This window comes from Sus scrofa, chromosome 11 (assembly GCF_000003025.6).
Source record: "Sus scrofa isolate TJ Tabasco breed Duroc chromosome 11, Sscrofa11.1, whole genome shotgun sequence".
Lineage (NCBI taxonomy): Eukaryota > Metazoa > Chordata > Mammalia > Artiodactyla > Suidae > Sus > Sus scrofa.
In genome coordinates, this window is record NC_010453.5 from 18,691,337 (window position 1) to 18,717,189 (window position 25,853).

The 25,853-nt window shown below is 36.0% G+C and overlaps 1 protein-coding gene across 4 annotated transcripts in view; it reads right to left on the reverse strand.

The window, feature by feature from the left end:
* FNDC3A (fibronectin type III domain containing 3A) overlaps nucleotides 1-25,853 on the reverse strand; it is a 193,463-nt gene that overhangs the window by 127,057 nt on the left and 40,553 nt on the right. For all 4 annotated transcript variants that reach the window (XM_021065326.1, XM_021065327.1, XM_021065328.1 and 1 more), the window contains exon 2: nucleotides 23,671-23,808. In XM_021065326.1, the coding sequence (XP_020920985.1) occupies nucleotides 23,671-23,769 (99 nt within the window). In that variant the 5' untranslated portion in view covers nucleotides 23,770-23,808. The remainder of the gene's footprint in view (nucleotides 1-23,670; nucleotides 23,809-25,853) is intronic.

A 25,853-nucleotide genomic window follows, 5' to 3' on the forward strand; every position in this document is an offset into this window, starting at 1 on the left:
GAAACAAATCCGATAGAATCATGATGTTGCGGGTTCAATTCCTGGCCTTGTGCAGTGGGTAAAGGATCCAGCGTTGCCTTGAGCTGTGAAGTATAGTTCACACACATGACCCGAATCTGACGTTGCTATGGCTGTGGTGTAGCCAGCAGCTGTAGCTTGGATTCGACCCCTAGCCTGGAACTCCATATGCCATGGGAGCGGCCCTAAAAAGCAAATGAATAAATAAATAAATAAATAAATAATAAAATAAGTTCAAGGTGTCAAGAGGATGATTACAACATCACCAGCTAAAAGTTAAATGTTTTACTTTAAACAAAGCACCTGCCCATTTATTTGTTCATTTTAAGACTGAGTTTAGAAAATGAATTTATTGTTCACACAAATTATACTTCAATGACACCATATACCACCTTAACATGAAAACTACCAGTATAAACTGCCTACATTTGAAAATGAACTTGTCTCTAGTAACACGTTTTTGCTACTAGCAACCATATACTAGTTTATTAATAGAGCAACTTCACCTGTCTTTTGGTTAGTTTGCATGATATATCTCTTTCCACCTTTTCCGTTTCAACCTATTTGTGTTTTTTTTTTCCTAGTTGCATCCCTAGTATGCAGAAGTTCCGGAGCCGAGGATTGAACCCATGCCAGCAACCTGAGCCACATGCCAGATCCTTAACCCACTGCACCACCAGGGAACTCCAACTTATTTGTATCTTTGATTTAAAGAGTGTTCCTTGGAGATACAGCACATAGATCACAGGTTTTTATCCATTCTGCCAATCTCTGTCTTTTCACTGTCATGTTTAAGTCATTTACATTTAATGAAATTACTGACAGGATGTCATTTATAACTGCTATTCTGCAATCTGTTTTCTCTATGTAATTTATGTCCTTTTTTGTTTCTCAACCTCATTACTGCTCCTTTTTGTGCCTGTTTAACATTTTCCAGTGTTTCATTTTAATTCTATTGTTTTTTTCACTACATCTTTTGGAAGTTATTTTCTTAGTAGAGGACTGGGGATTATAATTAACCTCTTAATTAATAACAATCTAAATCAGATTAATTCCAACTTATTTTCAGTTGTATATAGAAACTCTGCTCCTCTGTAGCTCAGTTCCTTGTCCCTTCCTTTGTGCAATTATTTTAATACTAATTATATCTTTATAAGGAACAGTATATAATTAATGCTTTTTGCAAATGTCTTTTGACTCAGGAGAAAAAAAATAATTAAAAACAAAAAATATATTTATACTGTCTTTTAAATTTACCTACGTGGTTACTTTTGCTGGTATTATTTCTTCATATGGATTCAGTGAACAGTCCTATTGAATGCAAGGAAACAGTGTTGAAAAGCATTCACCAACCATCCCTACAAGCCAAGTGCTGGCATTTATAAACTGCCTTATTAGTATCAACTGAATCACCATTCATCTAGAATCAAGTGTTTCAAATTCTGAATTTAAATTCCACTTCCCTTTCTCACTCCAATGTGACTCTGTGTGGGATCAGAAGACCCAGATTCTAGGGTCAACTCTGCCACTCTGCATGTAACCTTAGATAAGCTAGTTACCTCTGAGTTTTATTTAGTTTTTCCATGTTAAGAAATATGGACTTTTTTTTCTGTACTCTTTTCAGTCTGCAAATTCCATAATCTCATCACACTCATTCTTCTTCTTTTTTTGGCCATACACACAGCATATTGAAGTTCCTGGGCCAAGGACTGGACCTACACTGAAGCTGCAGCAAACACTGGATTCTTTAACTCACTGTGCTGGGCCAGGAATTGAATCCACACCTCTGCAGCGACCTGAGCTGCTGTAGTCAGATTATTAACCCACTGTGCTATATGGCGGGAAGTCCTTCATCATACTCATTCTTTTTTAAAAAAAAATTACCAAGTTTCCCCCTTTGTTTCCGTTTTCAAAGTTGGTATTTTCTATACTATCATTATTTATGCCTGATGGGTGGATCAACCCTTTTTTTGATATCTCCCTACTGCATCTCACTGAATTATGAAAACAGAATAATTTTCCTCAAAGGTTATTTTCATCATTTAATTTGATCTATTTGGGAATCTTACTGACTACCCATTACTAATTATCTTAAATCTAAAACTTAGCACTTCAAAACTTTTTATCAATTACCCTATTTGTAACTATTTTAAGTTTTTGTCTTTCACAGCAAAACATACAGAAAAGTAGAGACTTGTACCCATTACTTTCCAGAATCTACCAGATTTATAATGTTCCATCAGATGCTCTTTTGAAAAGTGTGTTTATACTTCATTTTTTCCTTAAACTTTGAGTGTATCTTTTTCATTCCTGTTTTAATATTCTTAATACCCATGCTTGTATACATCCAGTAGTATATACTTTTGATTTGTGAGGCTTATTTTTTTCAGTTTACGTCAGTGGCATCATATTTTATATGTCCCTTTCTAATTTGCTGTTTTACCCAATATTGTACTTTTAAGATTTATCCACAGTATAGATTCATACAATGGAATAATGGCATATAGTATTCTAGCATTCCATTGTATGTATCCTCCAAATTCCATTCATTTTTCTACTATTGGATATTTATATTGTTTCCAGTTCTTTCATTATTACAAAACAGTGCAACAAGAAGGCATTCACCTATACCTTTCTATATATGTATAAGATTTTCTGTAGGAAAAACACCTAGAAGTATATTATGTTAGATTTTAGGTATGCACATTTTTAGCATTATTAAATATTGTCAGATCACTCCCCCAAATGGTTGTGCCCGTGTATGGGGGATTCGAGTGCTCCAGAGACTCACTGTATTTCAGATTTTTTAATACTTACATCCTCATTGAGGTTTTAACTTGCATTTTTCTACATCAAAATATAGTTCCAATATTACTCAGCCATTAAAAGGAAAGAAATAACGGCATTTGCAGCAACATGGATGGACCAAGAAATTATCATGCTAAGTGAAGTCAGTCAGACAAGGTCATATGCTATCACTGACATGTGGAATCTAAAAAAAGGACACAATGAACTTCTTTGCAGAACAGATACTGACTCACAGAATTTGAAAAACTTATGGTTTCCAAATGAGACAGGTTGGGGGCTGGGAGGATAAACAGAGGGTTTGAGATGGACATGCTGTAAAATTTGGTTGTGATGACTGTTATACACCTATAAATGTAATAAAATTCATTGAGCAATTTAAAAATATATAGTTCCAATCTCCTTTATTCCCCTAAACTTATAATTAGTCCCATGAATCATCCCCAAGAAGACAGGGTACTTTGTTGTATACAGGCACTTTGTTGCCAACTTTGCAGCTAACACAATATTTCTTCTTTATAAAATAAGCACTCATTAATGTGCCAGTTAAGTTTACCAGCTGTTTTAGTTTTAAAATGCCAGATTCTGTAGTTTATAGGTATATAGACCATTAAGTGGTCAATAATATGTTTACAAGCATATATAAGAGACTAGAATTGATACTTACTAATTAAATAATAGATATTTTATTCAGATATTCACCAAAAGGAAGGCATATTTGCTTTTGCTCACACGGGAGGTATGTGGATAATTCCTCTAAAATTCAAACAGTACATGCAGGCACCATGATAATAGATAAAATGAAAAAGATAATTCCAAATGTTGATGTGACTGTAGAGCAACTGCCAACAATATACTGCATGTGGAAATGTAAACTGCTACAGCCTCTTTGGAAACCTTTTTTGCCATCAGGGGCATAGGAAAAAATAATCTTACCTTACAGGAGGGCAGCAGCTATTTGGGGAAAATAATACTCCTCTACAATCAGACAGTGGTAGTAATGAAAGCTTGGTGTTTGAGGGAATACAGGAAGAGTTCAACTGATTTGAGGTGTTTTGGGATGTATAAGTAGAGATAAATTTTTTTAAAAGCTGTTGTTATTTGAATACGTATATATATTCCTTATAACCCATATACTTCGGGATATATAATTCCCCAAAAATGCATGCAAGAAAAGCAGTGTACAAGAACGTTCTTGAAGAATTACTTGTGATAATAAAGAACTAGAAACCACCCAAGTGTTCATCAATGGTAAACTGAAGCAACTGAGGGCACAGAATGGAATGTTATGCAGCAAATGCTATGCTACGGGTGATAACATGGATCTTATATACATGATGTGGAGCAAATGAAACCAGAGACAAAATGAGACATACTGTATAATTCTATTTATATAAAATTCAAAACCAGGCAAAACTAATCTTTGGTTTAGGGAGGAAAAAGGGGATATTGCTTGGGGGGGGGTGCTCCCTGGGGGTACTGGTAAAATTCTATTTCTTGATCTGAGGGTGGTTATGGGGGCTATGTTCATTTTATTTTTTTTAATTGGGCCATACAGAAATGATTTGTGTACTTTTTTGACATGTTTGTTTTAATGTAAATAAAAAGACATTCTTAAAATTTTAAATAGTTTGGATAAAGCGGAATTTCTACATCTTGCTAATAAATCCCTCTTTCCTGAGAAGAACCACAGTTAACAAATGGGTATGTAGGAGTTCCCGTTGTGGCTCAGTGGTTACTGAATCCGACTAGGAACCATGAGGTTCTGGGTTCGATCCCTGGCCTTGCTCAGTGGGTTAAGGATCCAGCGTTGCCACAAGCTGTGGTGTAGGTCACAGAGGTGGCTCGGATCCCGCACTGCTGTGGCTCTGGCATAGGCCAGCAGCTACAGTTCCAATTGGATCCTAGCCTGGGAACCTCCATGTGCTGAGGGAGCGGCTCAAGAAATGGCAAAAGACAAAACAAAACAAAACAAAAAACCCAAATGGGTATGTAACTGTCCTGAGCTTTTTTTTTTTTTTTTTTTTTTTTTGGTGCTGTAAGTGTGTGTACACTTGGAACTGCACTTTTTTTTTTTTTTTTTTTGCTTTTTAGGGGACACCCGCGGCATATGGAAGTTCAGGCTAAGGGTTAAATCAGGTCTATGCCACAGACACAGCCACAGCAATGTGGGAGCTGAGCCGCATGTATATACACTGCAGCTCATGGCAACACTGGATCCTTAACCCACTGAGTGGGGTCAAGGATTGAACCTGCATCCTCATGGATATTTAATTGAGGTTGTTATCACCGAGCCTCAATGGGAACTCCTAAATTTGAGTATTTTTAATCTTGTGAATTTATTACTTTTTCAAGTAGTATAAAAGGTTGTATAGTGAAACAGAAACTCTTTTTCTGGGATCTGACCCTGTTTATAATTTTTTGTGTAATTTTCTGTCATGTGTTTATATGTGTGTGCATATTTGCCCTATTTTCAAAATGTTCTTTGTTGAAAAAAAATCACACAAATATATTGCAGAAATCTGAACCCTGAGCATTCTATCTGGTGGCAAGAAGATACACACCAGCACTTTGAATATATAACCATAAAATTTATTACTGAAAGGAAAATGCTATGAGAACTGAAAAGCAGGAGTTCCTGCTGTGGCACAATGAATTAAGAATCTGACTGCAGGAGTTCCCATTGTGGCTCAGCAGGTTAAGAACCCAACATAGTGTCCGTGAGGATGTGGATGCAAGTTCGATCCTGGTCTTGCTCTGTGGGTTAAGGATCTGTGACCGCTGCAAGCTGCAGCATAGGTCACAGATGCAGTTCATATCTGGTGTTGCTATGGCTGTGGCATAGGCCTCAGCTGCAGCTCCAATTCAACCCCTAGACTGGGAACTTCCATATGCCACAGGTACAGCGAAAGAAAGAAAGAAAAGAAAGAAAAGAAAGAAAAGAAAAGAAAAGAAAAGAAAAGAAAAGAAAGAAAGAAAGAAAGAAAGAAAGAAAGAAAGAAAGAAAGAAAGAAAGAAAGAAAGAAAAAAGAATCCAACTGCAGCAGTTCAGGTCATTATGGTGGTGTGGGTTTGATCCCTGGCCTAGAGCAGTGGGTTAAAGGATCTGGTGATGCCACAGCTGCAGCTAGGATTCAACCCCTGGCCCAGGGTGGGGTGGGAGTGGGGGCAGAGGAGCATTTAAAGAAAAAAAAAAAGAAAAAAGAACTGAAAAAGCAGAATTCAATTTCTATTTCTACAAACATCTGTATAATTTTTGACAAAAAAAAATCTTGCTTTGTATTAAGGTAATGTAAGAACCTACAAAAAAAATCATTAAAAAATTATGTTTTAAGAGGTCTCCTTTTCATCTAATATCTCATATTACACAAGTTTTTAATCAGATTCACTTCAGAGAATTTTCAGTATTCTGTTGATAATTTCCATTTGGAAGCGTTTTCTTTTTTTTTTTGCTTTTTAGGGCTATACCCTTGGCATATGGATGTTCCCAGGCTAGGGGGCGAATCAGAGCTACAGCTGCCGGCCTGTATCACAGCCACAGCAACGCCAGATCTGAACTGCATCTGCAACCTACGCCACAGCCCACGTCAACGCTGGATCCCACTGAGTGAGACCAGGGATCAAACCCGCAACTCATGGATACTAGTTGGATTTGCCCCCACTGCGCAACAACGGGAACTCCTGGAAACATTTTCTTATTAATTATGAAGTCACTTAACTAGATAATTAGAAATTATTTTAACTGTAGAATACCTAGGAGCTAATTTAATAGAGTATCAATTATTTTTGGATGAGTACTCATTAAAATTTCATGATCATTATGTTCCCTTTAAGATGTTGTTCTCTTTAAAGTTTAATGATCCTGTCTTTTACAACAGATTTAAGTGTGTATGTGTGTGTATACACACACATTTTATTAAAATGCTATAAAATATTTAATATTTTAATTTATAATTTAGTCACAATAGCTTGAATTACATGAAATATTTTGCTATTCACTTTTAAGATGGAATAATTTGTCAAAAAATTATAATTTGCCAATTTTATTTTCTTGGAAATACAAAGAAAGATATACTTTAAAAATGAAAAAATTACATAAAATTGGTCCCAGTTATTCCATAAGAACACTTACGGTATCATCTGTAAGGGAATTTTAAAAAATGATACAAATGAACTTATTTACAAAACAGATGTAACGGAACGGCAGAAAATAACTGCCAACCATGTAACCTACAAAGGCTTAATCTCCAAAATACAGAAACAACTCACAGAACTCAATAGCAAAAACCAAACAACCAATCGAAAAATGGGCAGAACACCTAAAGAGACATTTCTCCAAAGAGACATAGAGATGGCCAGAGACATATGAAAAGATGCTCAACATCACTAATTAGCAGAGACATGCAAATTAAAACTACAATGAGGTACTATCTCACACCAGTCAGAAGGGCCATCATTAATAAGTCTACGAATAACAAATATTGGAGAGGGTGTGGAAAAAAGGGAATCCTCCTGCATTGTTGGCAGGATGTAAACTGGCACAACCACTATGGAAAACAGTATGGAAGCTCCTCAGAAAACTCAATACAGAAGTAACCATATGCTCCAGCAGTTCCATTCCTAGGCATATATTCAGATAAAACCATAATTCCGTAAGCTATATGAACTCCTATGTTCACTGCAGCATTATTCACAATAGTCAAGACCTGGAAACAGCCTAAATGTTCATCATCAGATGAATGGATTAAGATGATGTGATATATACACACTATGGAATACTCCTCAGCCATAAAGAACAAAAATAATGTCATTTACAGCAACATGGATGCAACCTGAGATTCTCATACTAAGTGAAGTAAGTCAGAAAGAGAAAGACAAATACCATATGGTATCATTTACATGTGGAATCTAAATTATGGCACAAGTGGAGTTCCTGTCATGGTGCAGAGGCTAACGAATCTGACTAGGAACCACAAGGTTGCAGGTTCGATCCCTGGCCTTGCTCAGTGGGTTAAGGATCCAGCATTGCCGTGAGCTGTGGTGTAGGTCACAGAGGCGGCTCAGATCCCATGTTGCTGTGGCTCTGGCGTAGGCTGGCGGCTACAGCTCTGATTGGACCCTTAGCCTGGGAACCTCCATATGCCGCAGGAGCCCTAGAAAAGACAAAAAGACAAAAAATTAAAAAAATAAAAAATAATAAATTATGGCACAAATGAACTTATCTACAAAACAGTAACGGACTCATAGATGTAGAGAACAGACTTGTGGTTGCCAAGGGAGTGGGGGAGGGAGTGGGGTATACTGGGAATTTGGGGTTAGTAGATGCAAACTACCACATTTGGAATGGATAAGCAATAGATCCTGCTATTTATAGCACAGGGAACTATGTCCAGTTTCTTGGCGTAGACCATGATGGAAAATAATATAAAAAAGGGAATTTATATATATATGTAAAAAAGGCATATGTGTACATACATAAATTCCAAATTTATATCTCTAAGGAAAAATTAATGGTTAATACTGGAATTTTTAAAAAAGTATTTGATTTTCTCATGAAATGCCCTGAAAGTGGCATAGTGCAAACATGTAGGAGAAACCAACTCTAATGGGAAAGAGAAGACAAGCTTAATGCTTAAATTCTAGTCTTCCCAAAAGTCTCTAAGAAGAATAATCTACCAAATAGCTATATTAATTTGCCAGAAAAAGCTACAGAGCAGTTAAGGGAATAATTTGGGCTGTAGTTAAAAGCATAATTTGGGCTGCAGTTAAAAGCATAATTTGAACTGTGAAATTTTTATGAGCAAGGGTTTGGATTAGAATTCTGAGGCACAGAGTTCCCGTCATGGCGCAGTGGTTAACGAATCCGATTAGGAACCATGAGCTTTGCCAGTTCGATCCCCGGCCTTGCTCAGTGGGTTAACGATCCAGCGTTGCCGTGAGCTGTGGTATAGGTTGCAGACGCGGGTCGGATCCCGCGTTGCTGTGTCTCTGGCGTAGGCTGGTGGCTACAGCTCCGATTCAACCCCTAGCCTGGGAACCTCTGTATGCTGCGGTAGCGGCTCAAGAAAAGGCAAAAAGACAAAAAAAAAAAAAAAAAGAATTCTGAGGCACAAAACTACTGCCACAGAGTTGTGAGCTGTTATTTTAAAGTCTTAGTAATCTCACCTCTAAGATTTACTAAGTGTTTATAGAGTGGTATTTAAGCTATAAGAAGTTTTAATTCATATATTCAACCTTAAAAATAAAATCACTAAAGTATTGTATATCTGATTTTTATTTACTAGTGAAAAATTTTATTTATTTACCTATCTTTTTAGGGCCACACCCTCAGCACATGTAGGGTAAGGGTCAAATCAGAGCTGCAGGCGCTGACCTACATCACAGCCACAGCAAAGCCAGATCCAAGCTGCATCTGAGACCTATATCACAGCTCACAGCAAAGGTGGATTCTTAACCCAACTGAGAGAGGCCAGGGATCAAACCTGTGTCCTCATGGATACTAGTCAGATTCAACTGGAATTCCCTTATTTCCATTTAAACCAGACATAATTACCAAGAAGAAAAATTTTAATCAAAGCAGCATCAGATAAATGCTAATCTCAGAAACTAACATTTTAGGATTTGTGTTAGATGGTACAGAAAGGAGGAGCATCTTTACTTTCACTTGCTCTGCTTTTCGGTTTGTCTCTAATTTCCATAAATGCTTTTGAAACATTCTCAATCAAGAATGCAACCAAAGTGCCTGATGAATGAGATCTTATTACATATCAACAAAAAAGAAGAAAGCCCCTGAATAAGAAAATTAGTGACCTACAGTTTATTCTGAATTTCGAATTGATAAGTTGAGTCATGAAAAAAACGCTTTCTTTTTACAATCATTCATCCAGCAAACTTTAAACAAAGTTTTATTCTCTTTATACAGTTATGTATTTATATAACGTGGAAACTGATTATTTCATACATATTGGCTAATAATAAAACACTTTGTTTCCAAAGTAAGTTTAGATGTCAATTGAAAAAATTTAAATGACATCTGTTATAGTCCACACAAACAAGAACCTGTTCTGTTTCTTCATGTTTTATTTCATTAAAACCCTATTTTTGAATGATACCACCCGAAAATCCATTCTTCCATAAAAACAATGAGAATATAGGCAAAAATTGTCAAAATCAACTTTTTCAGAACTCTGGAAATTAATCAAAGGCTTCCAACAATTCATTCAAGTAAAACAGCTGAAGTGAGCTTCGTGTCATGCTAATTTGCCCTATTCCCTCTATCTCTCCCCAGCTTCATGGGCAGTAGCCTTGAAATGAAGAGCCTCGAAATCACAGCAGCAATGAAAAGCAGCAGACTAGCAGCCCCTGAAGTCGATAAAATGAGTTTAGAGCTCCACAAAGGTCCCATCACCAGGGAACTACCAATATCTGACTTGTCTGGCAGTTTCCTGGGAACACCTATTCCAGGGCTTGCATTTGACCAGTCACCAGTCACAGAGCTCTCTCACAGGAAACAGCTTTCACTTGACGGGAGTGTGTCTCAAATCATCAGTGGCAGGTGGCTAACATCACAGATGCTTGAGGTGATGCCAACAATTGGGGAAAAGAAGAGGCTGACGGAAAACCTTGACAAGAAAAGCTGGGGGATTATGATGTCCATTGGGAGCTTTGAAAAGCTCCAACAAGCACAAATCAAGGTAAACTAATTTCATTTTGGTATAATAAGCCTACTCACTATGTTGTTCAATCAGAAACTACTAACATTTTCTGCCACACCAAAGCAAAATTCCCTCAGTACAAATAATCTCATTCACCTCAATACTCAAAAAGCCTGGGTGGCTTAGCAGTAACAAACTCAACAAGTATCCATGAGGATGTAGGTTCCAGCCCTGGCCTCAGTGGGTTAAGGATCCAGCACTGCCGTGAGCTGTGGTGTAGGCTGCAGACACGGCTTGGATCCCGCCTTGCTGTGGTCTGGATAGGCTGGCAGCTGCAGCTCCAATTAGACCCCTAGCCTGGAAACTTCCATATGCCATGGGTATGGCACTAAAAAGACAGACAGACACAGACAGACAGACAGACACACACAGCCTGGGGAAATTTTTTCTTCCCTCTATGTTTGGTTCTATGATCAGTTCCATCAACTCTACCTCCCTAATATTTCTCAAATTGGGGATCTATACTATGACCATAAATCATGTTTTTTTCATCTATAACTACAATATTTTCTTTCTTCAGCTTTCCTTCAAGCATTTAAATCTGCATTAACAAGATTAATATATTTATTTTCTTTTAAATGCTTCAAATACCTGGTCACAATCATAAAAAGTAATTAAGTAGTTCTTATTAAACTTATAAATGTAATAAATCTCAAATTTACTTTCACATTTTAATACTTCTTAAATACTAAATACAGATTATCTCAGTAACATCAACACTTCCAAACTTAACACAAAAATATTAATAGCATAAGATTGATGTATTTCATCATTTCTATAGTTAAGTCAAGGAATATTCTAGGCCCAGGAGACTCTTTCATAAATTATACCAAATATTCAAGAAAGAACTGATTTTGAACTTACACAAATTTACCCAGAGAACAAGGAAAAAAGAGTATACTCTCCAATTTATTTTATAAGACTAGCAGATCTTTGCTACCAAACACAGGATATTAAAGAAAAAAATCAAATTATAGGTCAATCTCATTCAGGTACATAGACAAACATAAAAGCCTAGAAAAAATATTAGCATACCCAAATCAGCAATATATGAAAAAGAAGACATCACAACAAAGTTAGGTTTATCCTAGGAACATAACACAAGTTAAGCATTAGAAAATCAATGCAGGAGTTCCCCTTGTGGCTCAGCAGAAACAAATCCCACTGGCATCCACGAGGATGCAGGTTCTATCCCTGGCCTCCCTCAGCGGGTTAAGGATATGGCTTTGTTGGGAGCTGTGGTGTAGGTCACAGATGTGGCTCAGATCTGGTGTTGTTGTGGCTCTGGCATAGGCTAGCAGGTGTAGCATCGATTAGACCCCTAGCCTGGGACCCTCCATGTGCCATGAGTGTGGCCCTAAAAAGCAAAAAAAATCAATGCAATTATCACATCAAAGTTTACAGGAGAAACAGAATATGATCATCTCAAGAAATGTTGAAAAAGAAACTGAAAATATTCAACACCAACCTGTGGCAAAAAAAAAATTCTTAAGACTTGGAGTTCCGTCATGGCTCAGTGGATAACAAATCGACTGGGAACCATGAGGTTGCAGGTTTGATCCCTGCCCTTGCTCAGTGGGTTAAGGATCCGGCGTTGCCATGAGCTATGGTGTAGGTCGCAGATGCGGCTCGGATCTGGCATTGCTGTGGCTGTGGTGTAGGCCAGTGGCTTACAGCTCCAATTAGACCCCTAGCTTGGGAACCTCCATATGCTATGGGAGCAGCCCTAGAAAAGGGCAAAAAGACAAAAAAAAAAAAAAAAAAAATTCTTAAGCCTCAAGAAACAGAATGGAACTCTTTTTAATCTTGTAAAGAATATCTGTAAAAAATATTCTACATGGAGACTAAACAACATGCTACTAAAAAACCAATGGGTCAATGAGGAAATCAAGAAGGAAATTAAAAACTACCTTGAAACAAATGATAATGAAGACACAACCTCTCAAATCTATGGGATGCTGCGAAAGCAGTGCTCAGAGGGAAATTTATAGCAATCCAGGCCTTTCTCAAAAAAGAAGAAAGATCCCAAATTGACAACTTAACCCTCCACCTAAACGAATTAGAAAAAGAAGAACAAAAAAGTCCTAAAGTCAGCAGAAGGAAGGCAATTATAAAAATCAAAGAAGAAATCAATAAAATAGAGACTCAAATAACAATAGAGAAAATTAATAAAACCAAGAGCTTGTTCTTTGAAAAGGTAAACAAAATTGACAAACCCCTGGCCAGACTCACTAAAAAGAGAGAAAGAACCCAAATAACCAAAATTATAAATGAAAAAGGAGAAATCACAATGGATACAGCAGAAATACAAAAAACCATAAGAGAACATGTTATGAACAACTATACGGCAACAAGTTCGACAATCTGGAAGAAATGGACAATTTTCTAGAATCTTACAGCCTGCCAAAACTGAATCAAGTAGAAACAGACCAACTGAACAGACCTATCACTAGAAATGAAATTGAAGAGGTCATAAAAACACTCCCTACAAATAAAAGTCCAGGACCAGATGGCTTCACAGGTGAATTTTATCAAACATATAGAGGAATTGGTGCCCATCCTCCTTAAACTCTTTCAAAAGGTTGAAGAAGAAGGAATACTCCCAAAGACATTCTATGATGCCACCATCACCCTCATTCCAAAACCAGACAGAGATACCACCAAAAAAGAAAACTATCGGCCATATCGTTGATGAATATAGATACAAAAATTCTCAACAAAATCTTAGCCAACCGAATCCAACAACATACCAAAGAAATTATACACCATGACCAGGTAGGGTTCATCCCAGGTTCACAAGGATGGTTCAACATACACAAATCAATCAGCATCATATACCACATTAACAAAAAAAAAGTCAAAAATCATATGATCATCTCAATAGATGCAGAAAAAGCATTTGACAAAGTCCAACATCCATTCATGATCAAGACCTCGCCAAAGTGGGTATAGAGGGAACATTCCTGAATATAATCAAAGTCATTTATGATAAACCCACAGCAAATATAATACTCAATGGGGAAAAACTGAAAGCCTTCTCACTCAAATCTGGAACAAGACAGGGATGCCCACTCTCACCACTGCCTTCAACATAGTTTGGAAGTCCTAGCCACAGCAATTAGGCAAACAAAAGAAATAAAAGGCATCCATATAGGAAGGGAAGAGATCAAACTATCACTGTATGCAGATGACATGATACTATACATAGAAAACCCTAAGGACTCAACCCCAAAACCACTTGAACTGGTAATAAATTCAGCAAAGAGCAGGCTATAAGATTAACATTCAGAAGTCAGTTGCATTTCTGCATACCAGCAATGAAATATTAGAAAAGGAATAAAAAATACAATACCTTTTAAAATTGCACCTCACAAAATCAAATACCTCAGAATACACCTGACCAAGGAGGTAAAGGACCTATATGCTGAGAACTATAAAACTATAATCAAAGAAATCAAAGAAGATGTAAAGAAATGGAAAGATATTCCATGTTCCTGGATTGGAAAAATCAATATTGTAAAAATGGCCATACTACCCAAAGCAGTCTACAGATTCAATGCAATCCCTATCAAATTACCCATGACATTTTTCACAGAACTGGAACAAACAATCCAAACATATATATGGAACCACAAAAGACCCAGAATCGCCAAAGCAATCCTGAGAAACAAAAACCAAGCAGGAGGCATCACTCTCCCAGACTTCAAGAAATACTACAAAGCCACAGTCATCAAAACAGTGTGGTACTGGTATCAAAACAGACAGACAGACCAATGGAACAGAATAGAGAACCCGGAAATTAACCTGGACACCTATGGTCAATTAGTCTTTGACAAGGGAGGCAAGAACATAAAATGGGAAAGAGAAGGTCTATTCAGCAAACATTGCTGGGAAACCTGGACAGCTGCATACAAAGCAATGAAATTAGAACACACCCTCACACCATGCACAAAAGTAAACTCAAAATGGCTGAAAGACTTAAATATACGACAGGACACCATCAAACTCCTGGAAGAGAACATAGGCAAAACACTCTCTGACATCAACATCCTGAATATTTTCTCAGGTCAGTCTCCCAAAGCAATAGAAATTAGAGCAAAAATAAACCCATGGGACCTCATCAAACTGAAAAGCTTTTGCACAGCAAAGGAAACCAAAAAGAAAACAAAAAGACAACTTACAGAATGGGAGAAAATAGTGTCAAATGATGCAACTGACAAGGGCTTAATCTCTAGAATATATAAACAACTTATACAACCCAACAGCAAAAAAGCCAATCAATCAGTGGAAAAATGGGCAAAAGACCTGAATAGACATTTCTCCAAAGAAGATATACAGGTGGCCAACAAACACATGAAAAAATGCTCAACATCGCTGATTATAAGAGAAATGCAAATCAAAACAACCATGAGATACCACCTCACACCAGTCAGAATGGCCATCATTAATAAATCCACAAATAACAAGTGCTGGAGGGGCTGTGGAGAAAAGGGAACCCTCCTGCACTGTTGGTGGGAATGGAAACTGGTACAGCCACTATGGAGAACAGTTTGGAGATACCTTAGAAATCTATACATAGAACTTCCATATGACCCCGCAATCCCACTCTTGCGCATCTATCTGGACAAAACTCTACTTCAAAGAGGCACGTGCACCCGCATGTTCATTGCAGCACTATTCACAATAGCCAGGACATGGAAACAACCCAAATGTCCATTGACAGACGACTGGATTCGGAAGATGTGGTATATATACACAATGGAATACTACTCAGCCATAAAAAAGAATGACATAATGCCATTTGCAGCAACATGGATGGAACTAGAGAATCTCATCCTGAGTGAAATGAGCCAGAAAGACAAAGACAAATACCATATGATATCACTTATAACTGGAATCTAATATCCAGCACAAATGAACATCTCCTCAGAAAAGAAAATCATGGACTTGGAGAAGAGACTTGTGGCTGCCTGATGGGAGGGGGAGGGAGTGGGAGGGATCGGGAGCTTGGGCTTATCAGACACAACTTAGAATAGATTTACAAGGAGATCCTGCTGAATAGCATTGAGAACTTTGTCTAGATACTCATGTTGCAACAGAAGAAAGGGTGGGGGAAAAATGTAATTGTAATGTATACATGTAAGGATAACCTGACCCCCTTGCTGTAAAGTGGGAAAATAAAAAAATTATTAAAAAAAATCATGGTTAATGACAAAATGCTAAAAACATCCTTTTAAGACATGGATGAGGATGCCTGCCATTATTACCACTTCTAGTCAGCATTACACAGAATGCCTCAGCATAGTAATGGTAAAAAGAGTGTATGATTACCAAGGAAGAAAAAAACAATGAGTTATTATATGCATATGATATTTTATACACAGAAAATTCAAAAAATCTACAGATTATTAAAAAAATAAAAATATAATATTATCCTACAATCTTACTAGATATTAAAGCAATATACAAAAATAAAATGTATTTTTATTTGTGAATAACCGAACATGAAATTTCACACACACACACACACACACACAATTTATAACTGCATAGATATACTAACTTCAACTTCAAGGGTTGAAAGACTCAATATTGTAAAGATGTCAATTCTCTCCCAAATTGACCTACAGATTCAAAGTAATCCAAATCCAAATCTCAGTAGGTTGTGTACATATGTACTGGTAAGCTAATTCTAAAATTTGTATGTTAAATACAAAGGCCAGGAATGTCAAGAAAATTTCAAAGAACAACAAAATATGGTTTGCCCTACCAGATACCAAGACTTCATTTAAAGGCTTGGTGTATTCTTGGCACAGGGATAATTAAACAGATCAATGGAATACAATTAATAATCTAGAAACAATTCTACAAATATAGGGTTACTTAATTTATGACAAATTCCACTGTAGAGTAATAAGAAAATGGCATTCATTTCAATAAATGGCAGGAGATAATTTGGTATACATATGGAATAATAATCAAATTGAAGCCATGCTTGATACAATTCACAAAAATGAACTCTAATGGATTTTAGAATAAAATGTTCAAGACAAAACTATACTTTTTAGAAGATAATGCAAGAAAACATTTTCATCGCCTCAGTATAGCGAAGAATTTCTTAAACAAAAAAAAAGCACACTAATTCTGGATGAAAAGAACTGATATATTTGGCCAGATTAAAATTAAGAACTGTTCATCAAAAGACATTAAAGAGTATGGTTAGAAGGATAAGAAAAAACATTTGATGATGGACAAGAGGTTTATATCCAGAATATATATCAAGACTTTTGACACATCAAAAAGAAAAAGAGCATCAAACTAGAAATTGCCAGATGTTAATCAAGAATAGAAGAAATAGCTGGTACAGCCACTATGAGAACAGCTTGGAGATACTTAGAAATCTATACACATAGAACTACCATATGACCCCGCAATCCCACTCTTGGGCATATATCCAGACAAAAGTTTCCTTAACAAAGACACATGCACCTGCATGTTCACTGAAGCACTATTCACAATAGCCAAGACATGGAAAAAACCCAAATGTCCATTGACAGACGACTGGATTAGGAAGATGTGGTATATATACACAATGGAATACTACTCAGCCATTAAAAAGAATGACATAATGCCATTTGCAGCAACATGGATGGAACTAGAGAATCTCATACTGAGTGAAATGAGTCAGGAAGACAAAGACAAATACCATATGATATCACTTATAACTGGAATCTAATATACGGCACAAATGAACATTTCCACAGAGAAGAAAACCAAGGACTTGGAGAATAGACTTGTGGCTGCCCGGGGGGAGAGGGGGGAGTGAGAGGGATGGGAGCGTGGGGTTACTGGATGCAAACTATTGCTCTTGGAATGGATTTACAATGAGTTCCTGCTGTGTAGCATTGATAACTATGTCTTGATACTTATATCACAACAGAACAAAGGGAGCAAACAAATGTATACATGTAAGTGTAACTTGGTCCCCATGCTATACAGCAGAAAAAAATAAATAAAATTTAAAAAAGAACAGAAGAGATAAATGAATATACTATGGTATATTCATATATGGAATCCTGTACAAATTCAATGAAAAGAACAAACTTCAACAACATAAAACAATAAGAATGAATCCTAAAAACAATGCTGGACAAAACCAGCAAGACACAAAAAGAACAGATATAATAACGGTTAATTTAGGTGAAGATCAAGAATAGGCAAATCTAAACTGTTACTGCTTAGTGATACAAAACTATAAGTATAAAGAGAAGTTAAGAAGCAATTTCCATAAAAGTAAGGATAGTGGTAACTTCCTATTAGATAGGGTATTGTGATGCAGAAAGAGCACATGGGACTTCTAGAATGTCAGCAGTATTCTATCTTTTAGTCTGCCTGGACAATTATAAGACTTATACTTTATACATATGCTAATCATGTATTTGTCTTATGTACTCATATATACAGACAAGATATATATAGATTACAATTTAAACAGGTTTTGAAAAGAGTAAGCTGAGAGTATGTTCTGTGTTTTCTTAGATTCTGTATCTGTCCGTTTGGCATCTGTTCATCACAGGGTTAATTATATTAACTATATTTTCTTATTTTCTATGTTCTTAATGCTCTGGCATTTGTGGCTGAGCTGGCCGGGAGAGACTGCCCGCCCCCCCCGCCCAGCCCTAACCAATTCTTTGAGATAGCAAAGGGCACAGCCAGGAGCACACCTCTCAAATGCAAAGCAACCAATTACAGGTCTACAGCTCCAACTAAACCCTTTACTGAAATCTTGTATACCAAGCTAATAGTTCACCTGCCCTAAACCATCCCAGGGCCAAGGAACAGGCAACTAAAGACCATCTGTAAAGCCCAGTCTGCCAGAATTATTTTTTTATTTTTTATTTTTTAACGGAGATATAATTGACATGACATTGTATTAAGTGTATAATGATTTGATATATATACATAACAAAATAATTACCACAGTAAGATTAGTTAATATCTACCACCACACAGTTACAAATTTTTTCTTGTGATAAAAACTTTTAAGATCTACTTTCTTAGCAACTTCCAAATATACAATACAGTGTTGTTAACTATAGCCACCATAGTGTACATTATATTTCCAGGACTTATTTATCTTGTAACCAGAGTTTGTACCTCTTGGCCATCTTCACTCATTTTCCCCACCCCCTTAGCCCCCCCACCTCTGGCAATCATCAATCTGTTCTCATTTTTTAAAAAAATTCCATATATAAATGAGACCATACAGTATCTATCTTTCTCTGTCTTATTTTCACTCAGCATAATGCCTCAAGATACATCCATGTTGCAGCAAATTACAAGATTTTCTTTTTTGTGACTGAATAATATTCCACTGTATACATATACCACAACTTCTGAATCTTATTTTTTTACCCACTGATGGATACATAGGTTGTTTCTATGTCTTCACTACTGTAAATAATGCTGCAGCAAATGTGGAGAATACATGTATCTTTCTGAGATAGTGATTTCACTTACTTTAGAAAATACCAAGAAATGGAAATGCTGGATCATGTGTTAGTTTATTTTTAATTTTTGAGAAGCCTCGTACTGTTTTCCATAGTTCCTGTACCAATTTACATTCCTACTAAGAATGTTAAGGGTTCCCTTTCCTCCATATCCTTGTCAACACTTGTTATTTCTTGTCTACCACAAGAATTAAACAGCCAACCTAAGCTATTTACTCTGCCCTACTGCGCCTTTTCTGAGGAAATACCAACTAATGGTTTTGGCCTAGGCTTTCCTCTTGCTCATGCTTCTGCCTCCTGACCAAAACCTGATGGTTTTCCTGTGGCCCAGAATGGCATGGCATGCTCCCTTCTTTTAGGAAACATAAAATAATAAAAATTTGCATTCAATAGCATTAGCTTTTTCATGTCATTACTCAGTCACTTCCATGTATTAAAATCCTGCAGATAGGAGTTCCTGTCGTGGCACAGTGGTTAATGAATCCAGCTAGGAACCATGAGGTTGCGGGTTTGATCCCTGGCCTTGCTCAGTGGGTTAAGGATCCAGCATTGCCGTGAGCTGTGGTGCAGGTTGCAAATGTGGCTCGGATCCCGCATTGCTCTGGCTCTGGCGTAGGCCAGCAGCTACAGCTCTGATTCGACCCCTAGCCTGGGAACCTCCATATGCTGCAGGAGTGGCCCAAGAAATGGCAAAAAGACAAAAAAAAAAAAGGAACCAAGTATCTGAACTTTTATTTTGATGGCAGCAACAGTAAATAAAGCTGAAAGCATTTCACTTGTGCTTAAGCTCAAATTCTCTAAAGCATATTTGGGGGTTCTAAGAGGGCAGTACAAGCACTTAAGGCTTTACCTGCTCTATCATGAAAAGCTACAATCTCAAATCAAGCACATGCTTGAGAATGTAAAACAGTATAGCCACTTTGGAAAACAGTTTGGTAGTTTCTTATAAAGCTAACCATAGTCTCAGAATATGATCCAGCAAAGACATTCCTAGATATTTATCCAAATGAGTTGAAAATTCATGTCTATCCAAAAACTACACATGAATGTTTAAAGCGTCTTTATTTATAATCGCCAAAAACTAGAAAAATAAACAAGCTGTCCTTCAAAAGGTGAGTGAATACATGCAATGAAGTATTATATAATGATAAAAAGAAATGAGATATTGAAAGAGCCACAAAAAATTTCTAGATCATACTGCTAAGTGTAAGAAGAGAGGCTACATACTGAATCAAACTATAAGATATTCTGGAAAAAGATAAAAATTACAGGGACAGTAAAAAATATCAGTGGTTGCCAAAGTTTCAGGGGTGGGGAGGTAGGGATAATAGAGCACAAAGAAGTTATAACGCAGTTAAACTACTATACAATACTGTAATGGTGATATATGATACTACACATTTCTCGAAACCTACAGAACTGTACAATACAAAGAATGAACCCTAATATAAACAACTACGGAACTTAGTAATAATGTATCGATATTGGTTTATTAATTGTAAAAAATGTGCCATACCAATTTAAGATGTTAATGATAAGGGAAACTCTAGAAGAGTTATATGAGAGAACCCTCTGCTCAATTTTTCTGTAAACCTAAAAAGCTCTAAAAATAAAGTCTATTAATGGAAAAAAAAGAGGAAATGAAAATATTTCAAACACAAAATATAGTTCAGGCGCTATCAGTCAAAATGAATGATGTATATCTATTACAGCTTCCCTAAAAGCAACACAGACAGTAATGATGGCAGGAGGGATTCCATCTAGTATAACTCATAACCCAAAAGACTAAGTATAATGTGATACAGTTTAGAATATGTTTGGTATAAAATGTTAGAAAATATTGATGAGGAGATAGATAATATGGATGGTCAACCATAAGAAAGTTAATTTGATCTCAAGAGATGGAACAGAAATCATCTCATAGTCCCAAGAAATAGTACAATAGTCCCAAGAGAGTAAAGACAAGGGACAACCCATCTTTTATCCTGTATTTTTAACATTATGCACGTACACGAGTCTTTCTTCTCTCAGGAACTGTATAGCTTACTTCTTTACTCTGGGCACCAACCAGGTGGTGTCTTATCATCACAGGCAAGTTCTAACTTGGTCATGCTTGGCATACCAGTAAGTTCCTGAGTTAGGACAAAGAAACGACTGTTTTTCTACTGTTATCTATTTTTGTTATCTACCATCTCTAATTGTCACCTACTTTTGTTCAGTTCCTTACATTCTACCACAGCTACTGGTCTGCTCTCTTACATTTACACTTTAGTTTGTATCCTTCATAATTATCTCAATGTTTTTGATCCAGTGTTTACTATAACTATCTCTGCTGACTTAAGTCTTGACTGCCGGACCTATAGCTTCTTCAGTCTTTTAAACATTTACTGTGTGTTTCAATTCAAATTCAATAAATATTTACTGAGCTCCTTCAGACTCATTTTACCCTCACAGCTACAGCTACTTTAAGAAGCTATTATTATCTCCATGTTAAAGAGAAGCAAACATAGATAGAGAGTTAAATAATCTGTCTTAAGTCATCCAAATCAAAGTCTATCAATCAAATCCCATGCTCTTTCCACTCATTTTTATTTATCTCACTATCAAACAATAAGGCACTCTGCTAGCTAGAATTTAAGGCTTTATTCTACCTCTTGAAATCTATTTTTCAAAATCTATCTAAAAATCTGTCCTGTAGAGCTACTGACCGACCCCACCTGATGCTTTAAATCTTGCTCTAATGTGCTTTTTTAAAAAAACATATATAATGCTTTTTATTCCTTTTCATTATAGCTGGTTTACTAATGTGCTTCTCTATTCCCAGCTCCTTTCCACCTGTACCACTATTGCTATATGCCAGCCATGATGCCCTCAAGATTTCAAGAAAGATCCTGCCAACAGAATCCGGGGAAAAGAGAGAAGTAAGTATTGAGAGGGCATCGCCATCTTGTTTTAGCCTATTGCCTTCCCTTTGACAGACTGTACATTTAGCAACTACATCAGTGTACTGTAACAAACTGCTTAATAGATTCTTTCATGTTCTAATGCTATAAACAACTTGAAGCTTGAGATCTGCCTGAGGCAACAATGATAACTGAAGATACTCCCAGAGGCTTGAAGTAAATGAATATTTGCTACATCGATTATTAAGAGAAAAAAATATCTTAAGACTTAAAATTTGCCCATAAAAAGCAACTTTAGTGAAATGAAGTTGCTGCTAAAGCTCTCAGAATACATGTGAGGAGTTCCCCTTGTGGTGTAGCAGAAATGAATCCAACTGAGAACCATGGGGTTGAGGGTTTGATCCCTGGCCTCACTAGCATCCATGAGGATGAGGGTTCAATCCCTAGCCTTGCTCAGTGGGTTAAGGATCTGGCATTGCTGTGAGCTGTGGTATAGGTCACAGACATGGCTGGATCTGGCGTTGCTGTGGTTGTGGTGTAGGCGAGCAGCTGTAGCTCCGATTAGACCTTATTAGACCCTAGCCTGGGAACCTCCATATGTCTCAGGTGTGGCACTAAAAAAAAGAGGAAAAAATAAATTAAAAAAAAAGAGAACACATGTGAAAAACAAAACCAGTATATACTTTTCATACCATGTTTATTCACAACAGAAAAATTTAGAACTCAAGCTAATCACTCCTGATTTTTCAATAGCAAAGTTAAAAGAGTTGCTTTTCTTATAAGCAAATAATTGCCCACTATGATACTAAGTTTGTAAAGTAATAAAATATGACTATTTTTTTCTTAGTTTCCCAAGGAAGCAGTATAAGTAATGGAGCAAAAAGTTTTGTGTGATTTTGAGCCTTTCTGAAACTCATTTTCTTTCATCTGCAATAGGGACAGGATTGCTGAAAGAATTAAATAAGATCATGAAGGTCTTAGCTTAGTTCTTATGTCTTTAACACAGTGAGAACTCAAATTGTTTCTTCTCTTTATTATTACTTATCATGCCCTTAATCTTTGTTTCTCACTTACAATATTAAAACCCCTGCCATCCAGGGTAGCTGTAAGAATTAAGCCCACTGCTTGGCGCATAACTGGTATTCATGAAAGTCCACCATTCCGATTCCTTTGGTATTACTTGGGGAATGAGGTATCAATGAAATAAGAGAACTGTATTTATAAAGCTCTGGGTTGGAAGAAAAACACACCAAGAATTGTGTATTTGCTTTTGGGAGAGATTCTGGTGAGGAGAATAGGAAGAAAAAGAAGATAAAGTTTTACTGTAACATAATACAGAAGTCATTTAATCACACAATTAAGTCATGATTTCATAACGCTTTGAAGTAATGATAGATAATAATCATTAAAATACAAGGTTAAACTTAGTTAAAAAACAGGGAATAACACATTGTCTAAAGTAAAACAAAACCAACTTTTGTGGCAACTAAATATACACAAGAGAAATTTAATTAATTAGTGAGATATGTTACAAGCAACCTCAAAAATAGTCTTATTATTTCATTGTCCTATGAAACCAAAACATTTTGAATTGGAGCTTAAAACATGAATTAACAGAAATCCACTATTGTGATGCCTCATTCTGTTCTAGATTGAGCATTCTTCTGAAAGAAATACATGTATACTAGACATAAGAAAATAAATATTCAGTTTCCTTACCTGTTGTGTTCCATCTGCACTTACAATAGGGGCAGAGAGAAGAGAAATATCACTACTTAAAATCTGAGTTGTATCCAGTAGTGGTGGATGTTCTGCCATTATCAATAAGACATTAATATACTGGATAACCCTCCAACTCTGAAAAACAAAAATATATTGCCATTTGTGTGTATGTCCTTGAAAATATATAAAAATATAACATACTCAAGATAAAGAGATATTCTCATCAAAGGAAATTTTATAATACTCTGTTAACTACTTTTTTTGGTTAACAGATCATTCAAGGAAATTTATTTTTTATTAACCAACTGTCTGTAGAGAGCAAGCCAAGATAGATAAAAGTCAATGTATCAAAAGTCAGCTTCTATTTAAATTCCATGTTTGTCTGACTCTCTATCCCTTCCATCTCTACATAATATTTACTTAACTACCACTACGTTAACTAAACACTGAGATAGGAACTAGAATCCAGACTGAGTGAGGCAACTCTACTACTGATTCCTGAACTTGAGCTGAGAAAGTGTGTATGAACACCCAATTCCCCCTTATCATCATATTACTCTCTAGGAACTACACAAGAATTAGAAGTTTTTTCACTGATTCCTCAGACTGAGCGAAATAGTAGAAAAATTTGCTCAGTATTAGAATAAGAACCTTCAAGATTTAAGTGTTAACTCTGGCTTTTGTTTTCTGTCATTCTAGTTTTATTATTTTTGAAAGTACTTTACAATAAACCAAATTATTTCAGTGATAAAAGTAACTACATTTGGAAATCTCTAACTGCACACACAGTATCACTATATAAAAATGTAAGCAATATTAGTTTATATATCAATCAATAAAACATCAACAAATTGTATGCCAAAATGAATACAACTGAGCTCAATCGTAAATTTTATCAAATCTATACTGAAAGGCAAAATAACAAACATTTTGGATGTTTACAGCATTCTACAGCCCAGCAGTGTCAAAATGTTTAACTTTGACAAGACATTATTTAAAAATCTTGAATCTTTGCAGAAAGCTCTCATACACAGACTTAACCGAAAAACAATTTTTTATTTAGATATATAAGAACTGCTTTAAGATTTAAAAAAATATTCAATACAGGTATCGACATCAAGATTTTATGAACATTTAACTATCTCATAAAAACGTATGCCGCTTAAACTTAACATATATAAACTTTATATAATACATGATATAAACATGTATGTATGTAATATATGATACATAAATATTTTATATACATATGTAAATGACAGAACAAATCTAAATTCTGGCTTAATCTGTATTGCTATATTTCTTAAAGTCCAAAAAAAAAATCACAGTACTTTAAATCATGTCAAGTAATTTCACTCAGTAGAATATATAAAGAATTATAAGATAGGGAGTTCCCTTTGTGGCTCAGTGATTAATGAACCCAACTAAGATCCATGAGAATGTGGGTTTGATCCCTGGCCTTGCTCAGTGGGTTAAGGATCTGGTGTTGCCATGAGCTGTGGAGTAGGTTGCAGACACGGCTTGGATCCCATGTTGCTTTGGCTGTGGTACAGGATGGCAGCTGTAGCTCTAATTCGACCCCTAGCCAGGGAAGCTCCATATGTCACGGGTATAGCCCTAAAAAAAAAAAAAAAAAAAAAAAACTAGCATTCATTAAAGAAAATATATCTTTAAGAGAATGAAAAAGCAAGCCACAGGCTGAAAGATATTTACAACGCATACAACTGGAAAAGAGCACACATTTACCATATAAACAGGCCTCCTACAAATTGATTTTTTTAAATGGAAAAATGAGAAGAAACTTGAATATGCTCTTCATAAAAGTGGAAATTCAAGAGACCAATAAACACAAGAAAAGATTCTCAAGTTCATGAATTATTAGGAAAAAGCTTATTAAAAATTCAGTGAAATACCGATTCATACTAGAATAATAAAAACAGAAAAGACTGACAATATCAAGTATTAGTGAGGAAACAGGGCGACTGGCACTTCAAATGGAATGTGAATGAAACTCACACAATCACTTTGGAAACCAGTTTGATATTACCTACCACAAATTAAACATAAATATTCCTTGACATTATTTAGTTATTAGACTTCTAATATATATCAAAAGGAAATGCATGTATATGGGCACCAAAAGATAAGTACATGAAAGTATACAGCAGCATTATTCTTTA